Source organism: Mycothermus thermophilus (genome assembly GCF_041956435.1).
Source record: "Mycothermus thermophilus strain CBS 625.91 unplaced genomic scaffold VTJ04scaffold_8, whole genome shotgun sequence".
Lineage (NCBI taxonomy): Eukaryota > Fungi > Ascomycota > Sordariomycetes > Sordariales > Chaetomiaceae > Mycothermus > Mycothermus thermophilus.
The window spans coordinates 191,991-207,486 of record NW_027191434.1 but is presented as its reverse complement, the minus strand read 5'-3'; the positions used below and the strand labels follow the sequence as shown (position 1 = coordinate 207,486).

Here is a 15,496-nt window from a genome sequence, read left to right as displayed (position 1 = left end):
AGTGTCCAAAAAGACCTCAAAAGGAAAGGCAAAAAAGTTGCTCGTATGTACATACAAGTATAAGTAGAGGCGCTTGGTTGAAGGGCACCCGCCACTACGAACTCCAGTATTAACATGAGCAAGTTAATGCGTAGCCCCCACATCTGCTCCATATCGTAGGTACTGTACCATTGTCAGATCACAGACAACGCGTGGTCAGAAGGACCTATGTACCTCCTTGACCTAGCACGTGCATCTTCCCCAACCTTCTCCGCTTCTATCCAACCAAGCTAAGCATAGGTGCCCCTCCGCATGAGGTATGCCTATACCTTATAAGCCCAACATTCCGGACTTTCTCCGCGTGTTGTAAAACGTTATTGACACACATTAAATGACGAGATGGTCGTAGGGTAGCTATCCGTCTTGGTGTATGCTCGGCTTTCTGGTTGCGGCACGATTTTCCAGGAAGTTACGTATGCCATGCCAGCCGTCTCCTAACTGATCGGCTTGCTGGACATGGTGAGTTAGACGGACATGGTGTTGGTCTGGGAACACCGGCAGGTATGTGTAAGGAGAGTCGACACGCCGTAGTGCATCAGGATATCACACCTCCGGACTCAAGCACATCAAGTCGCAATTCATGCCACAACCTGTGGACGGCACGACAGCCGTAAATCGCCCAGGCACCACGCCCGTCTATTCCCAACCCACCCAACCTAGGTAACATAACACCCCCTTTCCCACCACCTAGGCATGCCTGACCTTATAATCCGTATCCGGCAAATACAAATGCCTATCCGCCCCCTTGGCCGTCAGCACCACCATGCGGATGACACCGCCCGACGACCCGTCCCACTTGATGGCCTCGCGCAACGCGCCCTTGACAAACTCGACCGCCTCGGCCTCCTCCATGCCCTCGCGCCAGTGCGCGTCGCAGTAACCATAGATGTACGTCGACCCGCTGCCGCCGATGGCGTACGCCTGCTTGTGCAGCGACCCGCCCAGCGGGATGCTGTACACCTGCCCGCCGTGCCGTTCGTCCCAGCCGGCGATGATGAGGCCTGCTCTGTAAGAAGGAAACGAGGAGAGTTAGCAAAATGGGCCCATCCCGTCCCGTCGTCACGAGAGTAGTATGTGTGCGGGAACGTACGATAACATATCCTTGTTGGCGTAGCAAATCTCCTGGAAGATGGCCGCCGCCGTCTGCGTCGTCGGCGGCTTGCCGTTCATCATGTGAAACAGCTCGAGCTGGTACTTGACAATGTCGGCAACGGCCTGGGTGTCGGCGGCCGACCCGGACCGGCAGCACCAGATGGTGTCGTGGACCTGCGTCAGCTTGTCCGTCACGCGGTTGGCAATGTAGGCGCCCGTCGTCGTGCGCGAGTCGGCGCCGAGGATGACGCCGTCTTTGAAAGTTACAGCCATGCTGGGATGGAGGTGTTAGGATGGTGGGTCGGCCGGTAGAGGGTATATTGGGAGGAGGGAAGCAGCTTACATCGAGGTGCCGAGACTGGAATGGGGGGGTAGTTGTTAGTGGTGGGTTGACCAGACCATGATCATGGGAATATGGAACACTCACTTGACCTCGCCCTTCTTCAACCGGTCCATGTCGAGATGGATGCCATCTGCAGTTCGTCAGTCCAGGTCGTCGGGGAGCGATCGCATCGCGGGACAGCGGGGAAGTGCGGCGGACCTTCGCTCAAGCAACCTGTGTTGCCAAACTCCATGTTGGGCGGTAGAGGTGGATTATGATGAGTGGTCGGTGGGACTCGAAATTGTAAATGGACTCGGTAAAAGTGGCGGAATTCGTGGAATTGGAGAGGAAGACAGCGGGTGGTGAGTTCAATGTTCTGGTGAGATTCAGTGAGGTTCAGTTTGATGTCGTCGTTGGCGGGCAGCTTCCTGATGGGAGCTGCAGCTCGCAGCCCAGTGCCAAGCCAAGGCAGGCAGCTCCCGACACGCACGCCTCGCCTGGCTGAGGGGTATCACGTGAGAGCTGATCAGCGTCCGCTTATCTTATCGGAGAGATAATCTCACTGCTGCCAACATTACAAGCACCGTGAGGCCCTGGGATATAATGTACGTCAACAATCATCTCATCGCCTCTTGAGTACCCGAGATAGACAGTTTCTCAGAAGAATATTACATATCCTCAATATCAAATCTGACTCAATCCCAGCCATGTCTGTTTCAGCATCCATGACACCACACAACTTCCACCCTACGACAAGTACTTATGTAGTAATGTCCATACAGAACCCGATCATACGAACCGACTCTAGTGGTAATACAGACAGATCGAAAGTAAACCAACCGGTGGGTCCATCGGACAGACGAGAGACGCTCAGACGCCTCTCAGATCCAAGGCCCGTAGCCAACACGACACAAGGCTACTCCAACATCAGATCGCCGGAAACCCGACAGTATACCCATGACTGGCAATAACCTGTCATGTACCCAAACGCCAAACGCCGCAACATGCGCCCTCTTCCATTTCTATTACCCCGTCTCTCACCCACCCCGAAGCCAATCCATCTTCACTCTTTCAAATCCTCCTTCTTCTTCCCATCCTCCTCGCCACACCCGCAATCATAAAAGTCCCCAATCTTGTTGCAATCAAACTCCTGCTTATGCAGCCTCTTATTGACTTCGTTATGCACAAAGCACGCCCAGCCCGCAGCGGCGTTACGGCTGCCCGTCTGCGGCGGGTACTTTTCGAGCAGCTTGCGGAAGTGCGCGGCGCAGTCGCCGCACGGGTACAGGCGCGCAAAGAGCTGGATGTACGTCTTGAGCGCCAAGCTGTCTTCGGGCGTCGGGTTCTCGGGGAAGCGCGCCATCATGGTGTGGAAGAGCTTCCAGGAGGCGCGGCCCAGTTCGGCTCTGTGGGAGAAAGAAGGGTTAGTGAGGGAAGGAATGATGGGATGGAGGGCTAATGGAAGGGGGTTCGCACTTGATGGTTGCGTTCTCCAGCTTCGGCGCGATCGAGCCACCCTGGAGGATGTTGGCGGAAATGCCGGACATGAAGTCGGGGTCGGAATTGGTGGTGGCGCTGCTACTGCTACTACTCCTGCCTCCATTACTGCTGCCGCTGTTGCTCTCCGCAATGTCCTTGGCATATTCAGTCGCAACGGTTTTATCGTGGACATGCATCGGGCTGTAAGCCTCTCCTCGGTTGGACATGACATAGGTGAGGCTGAGGAAGACCAGGACGGCCAGGAGGGTAAGCGTCAGGTGCCGGTTTCGCGCCATGGTGCCGGCGATGCGAGCCCCGTCGCTGGAGGAGGCACAATCGTTATGTCACGACTCGGCGGATTGGCTGGGCTGGTTGAGGTCAAAATCGAGATCGAGGCCGGCTGGTGCGCGTCGCGGATGCGCAAAAGGGGAGACTGAAATGCCGGTGCCCAGAAAGATACCAAAGTTGATAACTCGTGCCCAAGAAAAAAAGAATCCGTGTCAGGCTGGAGGCCGGATAACGAGCGACGGCCCAAAAGACAGACTGGTGGACAAAGAAAGGCGGCTGCTGGCTTTGCCTGTTGCTTGTTGTCGGTGGGATGAGAATCGTCAGATGCTGTCGGGCAGGTGGCTTGGGCCTTCCTTCCCCAAACCTCGGGACCAGGGGCTGTCTCCACTGGCAATGCGGCGTGTGGAGCCTCCCGTGCCAAGATGCGGGAGCAGGGGTGCATGGAACGACATCCCTTGTCCACGACAGACCCTCCCCATGCACACCCTCTTTCCTCAAACTGAAAACAACACCACTTCCAACGCTGAGAATGTCTCTTACAGCAAAGTGATGGAATCAAAATTCTTCATTGCTCAAGTTAGTTTCATAAGAGCATCGCCAATATCTGTAAATTTATAGTGTCTGCTCTGTGTCTAAATTCGAAGCAACAAGCCGCTCAACCAACAGTCTTATTAATATCTCGATGGTGAAGAGAACAATATGATCGTGACAGTATAAACATCCCATATTACACAAGACTGTGATTGCAGAGCCTCTACGTCAGCAACTCTCGTGGCCTAGGCCTTACAGTGTTGGAAAAGCGAGCAGACTCTTGCATTTCTAGCCTTAGTGTCGCATAGTCAGGTAGGGATTAAGGTATGCTGGTAGTTTATAACCAAGAGATAATCCCAATCTCAGCATGCCTCAGCATGCCTTCCATTGTGTCTTAAGCCACGCTTCCTCAACTATCCCGATTCCTGTAAGAAATTGAACCCATCACCACCATGGGCATCGCTGGCAGCTCGCTTCGGCTGCCTGGCCGCGAACACATCCCCCTCTACCCTAGACACTTCATCGCCATGCGCTTTGCTCAATTAGTCTGTGCCATCATAATCCTAGGCCTCACTACATCCGGTATGCCCATTTCCCCTTTTCAATACATCCATCATGAATCCGTCAAGAGATTACTGCTGACAAGGAAACTTCCACTTGCAAGGCCTTCCACCCTTTGAAGAACGTGCATCCCTCGTACCTAGCATCTTCTTATGCATGAGTGTCATAAGTTTGTGCCCAATCCACCCGTACACAGACATTGTGAGGAGCAGAAAATTCACCTAGTTGCTCGTCGATTACACGGGCTCTCTTGACGATACTGACATCGATCTATCATTGTCTGGCGGTTCTCGCTTCCTGCTATCTACAATTCCTGGATAGTTCTCGGACTTGAGATACTCCTCGCCATATTCTGGATATTTGCTCCAACATTCATTATACTTGATTTCAATCTCTCCTGGGACTCCACATAATTACAAGCGGTTGAGCGGCCCCCTGGGAGATAAATTCTATGAGCATAGGATGCAGAACCAGGCGGACTCGGTTCAAAGGAATCAACTCGCAGCAGGAGGACTCGGTGCCGTGGAACTGTATGTCCCCTTTCCTGCGTTTATGCTTTTGTCTATGTTTACTTCCTATGCGAAAAGCATTCGTCAAGAATTAGTACTCACTCAACCCGTTCGATATCAAGCCTCTTTTTCCTCATCTCCTTGATTGTTCACTCCGTGTGCCTGCACCACCATTGCCAAGCTGGCCTACACAGTTTCAGTCTCCCGCAATACAACGTTCCAGTGCCCGGAAACGACAAGGCCCATACGGAGAAATCGCTGTCGAGCGATCCTGCACCAGCTAGCACATCAGTTGCTGCTGATCCCTACCAGCCAGGACCCGTCACCGAGGCAAACACTTCCGGACTCGAGAGCAAGCTGAACAGTAGCACCACGGCAACCGAGCCCGTCACCTTCCCGCCTGCCACGGCCACCAACCCCGCAGCGCGCCAAACACCGCTGGGTCCAACCTTCGTCTACGTCGTCCCTCAACAACCACAAGACCAGCAGCAGATCCTCTACGCCACTTCTCCCCCTACCAACTTCAGCAACAGCATTGGCGGCGGAGGCTATGTCCTCACTGTTCCCACGACCATCCAAGATTCACATCAACCGCAACAAGTCATCTACTATCCGGCCACCTCTTCGCCCAGTCCACTTCCTCCAGCTCAGAGCCCGCAGCAGACAGTTGTTGTCCCGCTGCCTCCAGGTCAAGTGGAATTGCCTAGCCAAAGGATGGATGATCCTCCTGAACTGCAGGAGTTGCCATTACGGACACAGGAAACGGCGTGGACTGGACAACAATACCGCCGATAGGCAGCGAAAGGGAAACAGGTGGAGTTTTGGGATAGAGAGGAGTTGACGTTTTATTTAGCTATCAGCAAAATACATAGTATTGATGTTTATGGACTTGGATTGAGATTGTTATAAGGATATCTCCTTGGATATTGGAAGAATTGGGTCGGGTTGAGCTTCTGCGGGTAATCGGTTGTCTAAGACTACCTACTAAGACTGGATTTGGGATAACCTGGAAGTGGGTCTTCCTCTATGAGTTTACCTAGATCATTGTCTTCCGTTGTGACAGCCTCTTTCCACACTTACGAAGATAGGGCGGGATATTAGGGACCGCTCTCTTCGGTTCTCTGGAACGTGATATCAGTTTAGAGAGCGAGAACATTTCTTTTAGCATCTTTCCTGGTATGATTAGGAAGGTAATATCGACTATGGAAGGTGTTTGGTATTCCCCATCGATGTGGCATGAGGAATATGTGAATGCTGAGATGTCTTGTTCGGTCATCTCGGTCGGTCTGACGTCATGCAATTGAGCTCATTGACTCAATGTAACAGTCATGAGCTGCCTGTAACAGAAGGAGAACCTATATGGATCTTGAATACCTACCATGTGCCAACCTAGGTATATTAACTCTGTCTTGTCTTCCGCTGACTACAGAACTTGACATCCTACTATCGTTCAACGGTGGATTGAGCCAAAGTACTGGGTACAGGAGGAGAGCAGGGGGCGGGGATAGTACCACCTTCTACCGGCATCCAGGTGATGTACCGACAATCCTTTGCCGCTAGCCCACGGGGTAAAGGTTACACTGCTTTAGCAGGCAGGCGGTAGCGGGAATGGTGCAACGGTCAGCCGGCAGGTAAACTCTCCGATCACACCTTATCGTCAACGGCAGTATTTCCTTCCTCAATATTAGTCTCAAGCGCACGCATCTAGATAGGTGCTCTAAAGTGTTGGTATTTTATCATACAAGAGGAACCTCTACAACCCAAGACGGACCCGTGCTTGACGGCGGGTAAAATTCGTTCCATGCTTCTGTGAAGGCAACCATCCCTTGTTAGATTGGTGATTTGACTACGGTCAGAGACTGGACTGAAGGCTAACATGCATGGAAAACAGTAAGTGCATTTGAAGCAACCAAGTAGACCAGACAGGAATGTGATGGCCAGAGACATGCCATTGCAGCAGCCAACGGCAATGGGAAATACCACAGAATGGTATCTAGAGTTCTTGGCATAAATCTCTCTTGCGGCCTTGTGCTCCTGCATGTAACGTTCCGGATATATTACCATGACCAATTCTAATGCTCCCCTGTAGCAATAAGCGGACTAGCTGGACCTTTCGTATTGTGTGTCCACTTCCCCTTCCAAATCCCCCTTTCCTGGCTGTTCATATGCTCATGCACAAGCCCCTTTCTGATCTTATGCTTCAGCCTCAACCATTGCATCTTGTCGACAACCCCTTCAGATCTATAGCTGCCACGGCACAGCAGCTACAGCAACGACACCATGGGGTTAATCGGTAGTGCAAACCGGCCTCCCGGCCATGAGCACATCCCCATCTTTCCCAGGGGCTTCATCGCCGTCCGCTTCATTCAGCTAGTCCTGGCTATCGTCATCATAGGACTAGGTGCCGCGGGTACGTTTCTATCATCTTTGTCTTAACCCAACTTAGTAAGCTCCTAACGCCAGCATTCTCAAAGGCATTGACAAATTCAACACCCGACTTCATCGGGTTCCCAGTACTGTCATAATTGTGTGCACGGTGAGCATCACCACATCCATCCATGTATGGTCTGCAATCAGGAAATGCTCATCATTCTATGTCAACCAGGGGGCTTTCACAGTATTAATGTCCATTTATCACATCATATCTCACTTTGCGCTCCCTGCTATGTACAACTACTGGATCGCTCTCGCGCTCGACATCGTCCTTATCGTTTTCTGGATCATTTCTCCCACTCTCCTCCTCATCGACTTTACTATCAAATTCTACGACTATGTAAGCATGCCAGGATCCAAAAAGGCGTGGCTTTTACGCTAACTTCAACAGAAGAGAACTGCTCTACTTCAGTATGTCGCAGGAGGATTTGCTGCCATAGAATTGTACGAGCCTCAATGTCCTCATTGTTGTTTCCCCCTAGTCACTTACCATCCATTCCTTCCCTAGCCTGCTATTTCTCATCTCCGCCATCATCATCGGCATCTGCATCTACCACCACCGCCGAGCCGGCCTGCACAGCATCCGTCTGCTAAACGGCACAATCCCAACTTCAACCTCGCACGATGCCGTTCCCGAAGAAAAATCCCAACCAACCAGCCCCGTCACTGCTAGCAGCGTCACTTCACCAGTGAGCCTGAACACCGTGCTTGTAGCCCCTGTTTCCGAGCTCGAGCCGAAGCCAGCCAACATCTCCGAGCTCGACTCTAAGCAGAACCCCAACATCAGAACTGTGATAGCGGTGAATAATAATAATAATAATACCGCGAACTCTCCAACCAGCCCAACCTCTGCTTTCCCACCGGGCGCAACATACGTCTACGTTGTTCCTCAACAACAAGGCCAATCTCCACACCAGTCCATTCTGTACCCAGGGCAGCAAATCATCTACCAAGGTGATAGTGGGAGTCCAGGTGGATACCAATATATCGCAGTTCCCGCGCCGGGTCAGCAACCGCAGCAACCGCAGCAGCAACAACATCAAAGCATTTATTACTACCCCGCCTCTCCAGGTCAGACTCAGGCTGAGCTACCTGGTCAAAGGATGGATGAGGGTGCTGGAGGACAGGAGTGGCTGAGTCAGCAGGGACAACAAACAGCATAGAAAAGGCGAGAGGAACATGTTCGAGGATAGGAGACGCTTGGGTTTGTTGGGAGTCTTTTGAGAGGACAGGGAACAACAACATCTTGGACGAAGGGTTGAGGAGGACGAAATCACGGGCTGGAATCCGCGTCGAGAACTTTCCACCGCAAATATTTGATCAATTTTGAGTATAATTATGATGAATGAGAGACATGAAGACAAAATGGCGGTTCTATGATCAAGAGAAGCATCATCATCCGCAACTTCCGCCCCCTTTCCACCATCGAGAAGAAACCAAATCCCAAGTGCATGGAAATGTCGCCTCCATGTTGGATAAGATCATCATCTCATCCTCACGGATTTGCCTGCTTTGCAGTGGCCTTCCCTGGGTCCGGTGTTACGATGTCAAGTCCGGAGGCCACAATTGGTCTTGGCCTCCCAGACTCCAAGAAACCTCACCCGAAGGCCACCCGTTTAAGGAAGGAAGTAGTAAATCTTCTGGCACCAGTGGTTCGCCCAAGTAGCGCCGCGGGTCTTGTCGTCCTTGTAGGCGCGGTACTTGGTCCAATCGTTCTGCCCTGAGCTATTATTTTGGACATCATCATTGGTTAGTGTCTGCTAGTGGAATGAGGGAGGTGTTGAAAGATTTTATATACCCAACATAGGTGTAGTCTTTCTGACTCTGGGCGTTCTTGTCAATGTTCCAGGTGAAGGTAACGCCGGTCGGGAATTTGCAGGATTGCTGGTAGCCTTCCCAGATGTGGACTGTGCTCATGATGGAACTGGTTAGCTCCTACTGGCCCAAATGTGAGCCCTGGTTGGGATTGCTGGGCCGGTACGTACAATTGCCGTTGTTGAGCGACAGCTTCATGACACAGGCGTTGGCGCCGTCGAGGTGATGGTTCGGGTTGCTGCAGTCGGCGTCGTTGGCGCAGTACTGTGAAGTTGGCCGTAGTTAATACCAATTCATTGCTGACCCCAGCGTTCGTTTGCGGTTCTGGATAGATTTGTTAAGAGATGGAGGAAAAGGGTCCAACATACCGCGACAACCGAGATCCAGTTGTTGGCGCTGGAGCTTGTAGGCCAGCAGTTGAAGATGTGGACACCCTCGCCACGCTTCGAGAGGGTCGCCGGAGCGGACGAGTTGCTCGGGGCGGCTACGGGGGTGGCGAGAACGCTGGGGAGAGCCGCAGCGATGGCGGTGAGAAGCGAGAACTTGACCATTTTGGCGGTTTGAATGAAGAGTTTTGGAGGATGAGAGAGATGCTGCTGAATGGCTTGAGAGGCCGGAAGATTGAGCTGGTGATCTGCCCTGGTGATGGACTTGGGAGTTGCGAGGAGGCCGGAAAGAGCTCGCCTTTTATACACCTCTCTCGTGGCTCTTCGCTACCATCTCCTGAATGCTCGATCATGATCTCGTATAGCCACCTCCGTCGTTGGTGAGGTCTCCCATGCGCCGAGGACATGAAAGTTCCTCGGCCATCACCACACACATGCTCCTCCACGGCGATGGAGAACTGGTCGGGCCATTCCAGTTTCGGACGCCAGCGAATGAGCGACTCTCTTTCCCATACCGACAACCAGTTGGTAATGATCCTGCTCGTAAACACGGAGGAGTCGAAGTCGCATTGAAGCGTGCTGCCGCTGACTTCGTGCCTCTGGGGCCAGGCATCGACTTCGCTAGGACGCATGTATCCATCTACACCGCGGACAGCCGGCCGGATGTAACAGGTCCGTTGGCCCATACAATCCGACCGTTTAGCTAATTGGATGCCTTTGAGCAGCTGATGGGATGAGGATAACCAGTTCAACCTTCAAAGGTCGTGGGCCATCCCGGCCATCCCTGCGATTGGAGTGGCTGCTTACTCACGCCCTAATATATCCCGCAGCGTCAGCCCGGCGTTGTGCTGTTTACATTGTAAACGGTAACCTGGAAAATCCGAGGGGAACCCTGCGGGCCAGCCTTATAAAACAGTAATTTCTGGATCTCCCTTCGGAATGTCACCATAAATCGGCGGATCGGTGGTGTTCAAGATTAACAGGACACCCTACATAGATTCTGTGATTGGGGTTCTCGTAACGGTCTCGAGATGATTGGAAGTTGGAATATGCAAGGGCGGCACGCCGCTGCGGATGGTCTACTGCAAAAAGCCTGGCCTCCTAGCTACCTGCCTACCCTGGGACCTAGGGGTCCAAGTGTTGTTCAGTGTTTGGGAAGCCCGTTGCTACAAACCAGGATGACAGACCGAGAGAGTTTCTCTAATATGTCTTAGTTTCTTAGGTGAGAGTCAAACGATTGCAACATCGAAACAGCCTGGCATCAGGGAGTTCATAGATTGAACGAAAAGAGAAAACCTACCCGAATTGAACATATTGGTCAGATGATTCCGGGAGTATTACTACTGCTCTGTACCAAGGCGCCTCATGATATTAGTCGGGCATTAAGGACAAATCAATGTGTCGATATATGCTTATGGATATATTGTTATCTCTCCTAGCTGACACGTCCAATGAATCCTTGAAATAGTTCAGCCGATCGTCTCTTTATCCCCGAAGCCGACCCCAAGACAAGTCGCGGTTAAAAGCCAATCTTTCGAAACTTCGAGAGAATTCGGTGTTATGAGTGAGGTGAGACGTCTTAAACCAGCCTGACCATAACGAGTCGTCAGGAAGTCGTGTCTTAATCGCTGATGATTATCCCCTTTCCGTGGCCTGCCGCGACCAGAGTTCCAAGTGTACACTACCAAGGAGACCTAAATATCATTCAGTGGCAGTTGCTCGACCGGTGCTAGCCTCCATCAACATCACCATCCAGCCCGTTGATACCGCCTGGATACTAGACCCAAAGCAGCATTTAATTCTGCAGAGCAAGGGGGTTTCAAAGCCGCCTTGCGGAAAACTCTGGGAATTGAATCCGCAGATTACACAAACCGTAGTCCGGATATGGAAATGCGGCGGCAAGAGACGCTGGACCAGCTAAATATAGGTGTAGCTGAACATACCTTGCCAAGCCGCTGTTCAGCCCTCTCAAGTGCTGGTCAACGATAAGTAAAACTGTTGGGACGCGTCGAAGGTCCTGGCGGCAAGGCAGACCGCATTTCTCCGCACTCCGTAAGGTAGTCTTCTTCCTGTCGTGCTTGTTCTTGTTTTGAATCCTACCTCCTTAGGTTGGGATTCAAGAACCTCATTCTGGTCAGGACTCAGCAGAAACTAGAGTAAGGACAACATAACCGCTATTACAACAACGCACCATGGGCGTCGCCGGCAGCGCGCACCGGCCTCCGGGCAAGGAGCACATCCCACTCTATCCAAAAGGCTTCATTGCCATCCGCTTCGTTCAATTCGCAATGGCCCTGGTTGTTTTGTGCCTCTCTGCAATAGGTATGTCCTACGTTGGAGACCTTACCGGCTCTTCTCTAACGTTGTCTCCGCTCAAGGTGGCTTCCAGGCCAACTTCAACATCAATAAAACGATCGCGGCTCTGCCCGGTATCGGTGTGGCAGGTGTTCTTCACTCTCCCAGTCCGCATCACTCCCTAACACCTATGCTCTACAGGGATTTCTGACGTGCTTATTGCTGGTTTATCATTTCCTCTGTCGGTTCTGGAGACCAACAATGTACAACTATTGGGTTGTTCTGGCTCTCGAGCTTGTCTTCTTTAGCATTTGGGTTGTTTGTTTTGCCTTCTTTATCATCGACCTGGTCATGGCTGAATACTCGGTAAGTTCGTTGTTCACGTTGCCCTGGCATTCAAGGGGCTTGGCTGATCCCAATCCAAGATCATGATGTTAGCCGGCGGCCTTAACATTATTGAATGGTAAGTTTTGTCTTCTCTCCCTTGGATATGTACATGTCTACCTCGGTAGATGTTATTGGCAGGTCCTTTCACTCCAACCCACTTGTTGTCGAGAATATGATATGCTCACCTAACCGCTGTCCATCAGCTTCCTTTTCGTCATCTCACTGATCATCCATTCCGTGGCACTCCATCGTCATCGTCGGGCTGGCCTGCACAGCAACTACGTGTCTCCCAACCAAATCCAGTCCCGCCGCAGTCCGGGCGATGAACACGGTGACTTTGGAAAGCCCGAGTTGGATGGTGAGAATACGTCAATTCCAGCAACAAGACGTCCAGTTCGTGCTGTTTCCGAGCCAGAGAACAACGCGAGGAGGAACACGCAACTTGTATTCCCAATCATCCCCGCCGCCGAGCTCGAGAACGCCCCGAGAAGCAACACAGAGGTTGGACTTGCTACAACTGTCCAAGAGCTGGAGGATAACTCCAGAAATCATACGAGAACTGAACCTCCCATTGCCGTCTCAGAGCTGGAAGGAAACTCCGGCAGCAACAGGGACTGCAGCCGCCCCAACGACATCGCATTGCCCCAACAACAGGTCATCTGTGCCATACCACCCGATCTCAACAGCGGCGTAGGCGGTGGTTATTCCATGGCTGTCCCGATTGCCGGGCAGCAACAAGACAACCAGCAGCAGCACCTAGTTCTTCAGACAGGGAGCATCACGACTCCTGAAGGCCACGCGGAGCTGTCCAGTGAGCGAGAGCCGCAGGAGTTGCCTGCGGACGACAGGAGACGTGATGGTTAAGTAGGTGAGAGACGGGGGTGGGGGATACGTGGAGATGCTAGTTGTTCACGAAGGGCCGGGGCGAGCACCAAGGACGGGGTTTTATCGGGCAGCTGTTTTCTGCCGTCCCGCTCCTAGAGTGCAAGCAAAAGGGGCCAGAAGAAACAACACATAAATCCATTTTGGAATCCACCTGATATCTGGTGGGTGTAATGGTTAAAGAGTATGAAGACATCCTTTTTTCAACCCATCCTATCTGCTTTGACAGATTCATACGTCTGTTCATAGCTAAAGTCTCGGCATGGAACTTTTGTCGCTCTAGCCCCATGAGTCTCTACAAACCAAGCATGCGATGCAACTATGTTGCCGAAGCTTTTCGCAAATGACATGCAGCACCAAGTGGGTTGTTGGTTGTTAGATCAGGCTGCAGCTCGCCCCTTGATTGCCTCACACGAATTATGTCACCGTCCCCCTTACCGGCACCGGCATGCCATCCGGCTGGATTCCAGCAGCCGCCTACCCTGCGACCGGCAGGAATGATGTACAAAACACGCCAACCTTGCCTCCATACACTTCAACTTTCGATCAACAAGGATGTCAACAACAACAAGAACCAACGCCGAACCCACAAGGCGTGTCCTTGACCCCAGCACCTCAGCGGCCTGCCCCTACCCAACAACCAATGCCCGGGTCGATTCCACATGGAAGTTATGCTACGTCCCATTTCCCGCACCGATCCCCTATCCTTATTAACGGTAACAACAACTTCAGGGGATGATGTATGTCCCATGCCCTCCAACGGCGCCACAACCGGGTCCCAATCCGGCGTTGGTGGCGACGCCGACTCCAGCGGGACAGCAGGAGCAAGAACGGCAGCAGAAGACAGAACAGCAAGAGGAGCAGAAGCAGGGAGAACAACCACCACAACAAAAGAAGGGTCACTCGCAGGGGGAAAAAGACGAGCAGTGAAAGAGGGTTGGTTGGACAACGATGCACAATCACGGGTCCAGGAGAGTTGATTCCCCGATGTTTCGATGCGAACTTGACGTTCCAGGTAATGTTAGTAGGGAGGTAGTGCTAGCTATTAATATATCCAGGTTGGAAGGCTTCCATCTCATTCCTCAGGCCATGCCAAGCACTTACAGTTCAGGGGCTGGAAAACATGAACGCAGCCTTGCGTCAACCACCTCACTCCCTTCTCGCGGCAGATCGGCTCTCGCTGCCGAGACCTACCTAGGACTTTACACTACACAGAATCTCCAGACGCATGCACTCAAAAATACTTTACCCTAAAACGCCCAGCCAAGAAAAAACATGCCAATCCTCCAGCCATCCTCCCCCAGCCGCAGCGTGGCGCGGCTAGCTCCGTCACATTGCGCTTCCATCGAATGTGCACTCTCACGGATGGCGCATGTGTAGCGACAAATCATGACGGCGCCCGCTCTGGAAGCGCATGCCGCGTACAGACGTGGCGTTGGGGATAGCGCGTGAGGCTGAGTGGGCAGTGACATGGGCTCCCCCCGTGCGCCTTTTCAGGCCTAGAATATGGCATCCCAACGCGGCCAGTGTAAAGTTCTGCAGAAACGCCGGTTTCGCGGTTCAGCCGCAGGTCCCACTTTTATTATCCGTTCACGACAGATCCTGCGGGGCGTATGTCCGTTTCGCACATAAGGTCTTGGCGTAGAGAACTTGGCCAATCAGAGCGGTCCTCGTTTTTTCGATACTTAGTTACTATAACCCACGGGGTCTTAGCCCACCCTGGGAGTTCGCCCACCCCCACTGTATTTTAGTGGACTGAGCTACTGAAAGACTTCCTGAAGACGACGTTTTTGAAGAGGTGTTGTCTGGAGGGTTTGGGAGGTTTCGGGGTCGGTTAAAATTGCACAAAGTAAGATCTCTAGGGCTTTGCGAGTTGAAACCAGCGTTTTCCGTTCATTTTGGGGTTGATTTGAAGTCGTTGTTGTGGTTTATGTTCATCGTTGTCTTGTTGTAATTCTCGTCTCCAGCAAGGGTGGGCGAACTCCTAGTTTGGGCCAAGACCCCGTGGGTCATAGTACCCAATGCGACCACTCCCTTGACTCGCATAGTTGTACACCCCTCGCACCGCTACAGGCTTCCTCCACTTTTCTACCCAAAACTCTTGCCAGTTCCCAGCCAGGTATATATTTTCCTCCCTCCTTCAATAAATCACCTACTTTTCTATTGTCTTTTGGTATTGCTTTATTTAAGTATAGGAAAAGAGAGCTCTTTCTTAGTGATAGTGGGGTTCATGTCAGGTTCGCAGAGACTGATTGGTAGATTCACCTGCGAAGTGGGGTCGAGACTGGACGGGTAAAAGAAACCCGCCCGACCTCTAGGTCCTTGAGAATTCCTCCTTCCTCAAGGTTCAGTCTTCTCAATTCACAGCGGATAGAATCCAACACAGTGGTCACCCTTATCCTACAGACTCTGATCATCTCCCCTGACAACGCTCTATTCCCTGACAGTTCAATTTGTAGCGGTGTTCTCTTCGAGGT

At 52.1% G+C, this 15,496-nt stretch overlaps 7 protein-coding genes across 7 annotated transcripts; 4 read left to right on the top strand and 3 right to left on the bottom strand.

The window, feature by feature from the left end:
• Positions 1-726: 726 nt before the first annotated feature.
• On the bottom strand, positions 727-1,706 carry VTJ04DRAFT_10561 (uncharacterized protein; the record flags this gene model as incomplete). Its single annotated transcript, XM_069358314.1, has 5 exons — positions 727-1,045; positions 1,130-1,405; positions 1,475-1,489; positions 1,559-1,604; positions 1,673-1,706. The coding sequence occupies 5 exons, from the start codon at positions 1,704-1,706 to the stop codon at positions 727-729; spliced, it is 690 nt and encodes a 229-aa protein (XP_069213890.1).
• Positions 1,707-2,516: 810 nt separating this feature from the next.
• VTJ04DRAFT_10560 (uncharacterized protein) lies at positions 2,517-3,228 on the bottom strand (the record flags this gene model as incomplete). Its single annotated transcript, XM_069358313.1, has 2 exons — positions 2,517-2,859; positions 2,930-3,228. 2 exons carry the CDS (start codon positions 3,226-3,228, stop codon positions 2,517-2,519), a joined length of 642 nt encoding a protein of 213 aa, XP_069213889.1.
• Positions 3,229-4,203: 975 nt separating this feature from the next.
• VTJ04DRAFT_10559 (uncharacterized protein) lies at positions 4,204-5,616 on the top strand (the record flags this gene model as incomplete). The annotated part of the gene is made up of 3 exons (XM_069358311.1): positions 4,204-4,333; positions 4,804-4,842; positions 5,045-5,616. 3 exons carry the CDS (start codon positions 4,204-4,206, stop codon positions 5,614-5,616), a joined length of 741 nt encoding a protein of 246 aa, XP_069213888.1.
• Positions 5,617-7,486: 1,870 nt separating this feature from the next.
• On the top strand, positions 7,487-8,417 carry VTJ04DRAFT_10558 (uncharacterized protein; the record flags this gene model as incomplete). The annotated part of the gene is made up of 3 exons (XM_069358310.1): positions 7,487-7,594; positions 7,646-7,698; positions 7,763-8,417. The coding sequence occupies 3 exons, from the start codon at positions 7,487-7,489 to the stop codon at positions 8,415-8,417; spliced, it is 816 nt and encodes a 271-aa protein (XP_069213887.1).
• A 453-nt stretch (positions 8,418-8,870) lies between these two features.
• VTJ04DRAFT_10557 (uncharacterized protein) lies at positions 8,871-9,620 on the bottom strand (the record flags this gene model as incomplete). The annotated part of the gene is made up of 4 exons (XM_069358309.1): positions 8,871-8,979; positions 9,053-9,161; positions 9,240-9,333; positions 9,438-9,620. The coding sequence occupies 4 exons, from the start codon at positions 9,618-9,620 to the stop codon at positions 8,871-8,873; spliced, it is 495 nt and encodes a 164-aa protein (XP_069213886.1).
• A 2,027-nt stretch (positions 9,621-11,647) lies between these two features.
• VTJ04DRAFT_10556 (uncharacterized protein) lies at positions 11,648-11,961 on the top strand (the record flags this gene model as incomplete). Its single annotated transcript, XM_069358308.1, has 2 exons — positions 11,648-11,777; positions 11,834-11,961. 2 exons carry the CDS (start codon positions 11,648-11,650, stop codon positions 11,959-11,961), a joined length of 258 nt encoding a protein of 85 aa, XP_069213885.1.
• A 50-nt stretch (positions 11,962-12,011) lies between these two features.
• On the top strand, positions 12,012-13,001 carry VTJ04DRAFT_10555 (uncharacterized protein; the record flags this gene model as incomplete). The annotated part of the gene is made up of 3 exons (XM_069358307.1): positions 12,012-12,116; positions 12,176-12,213; positions 12,341-13,001. 3 exons carry the CDS (start codon positions 12,012-12,014, stop codon positions 12,999-13,001), a joined length of 804 nt encoding a protein of 267 aa, XP_069213884.1.
• Between the last annotated feature and the right edge of the window lie 2,495 nt (positions 13,002-15,496).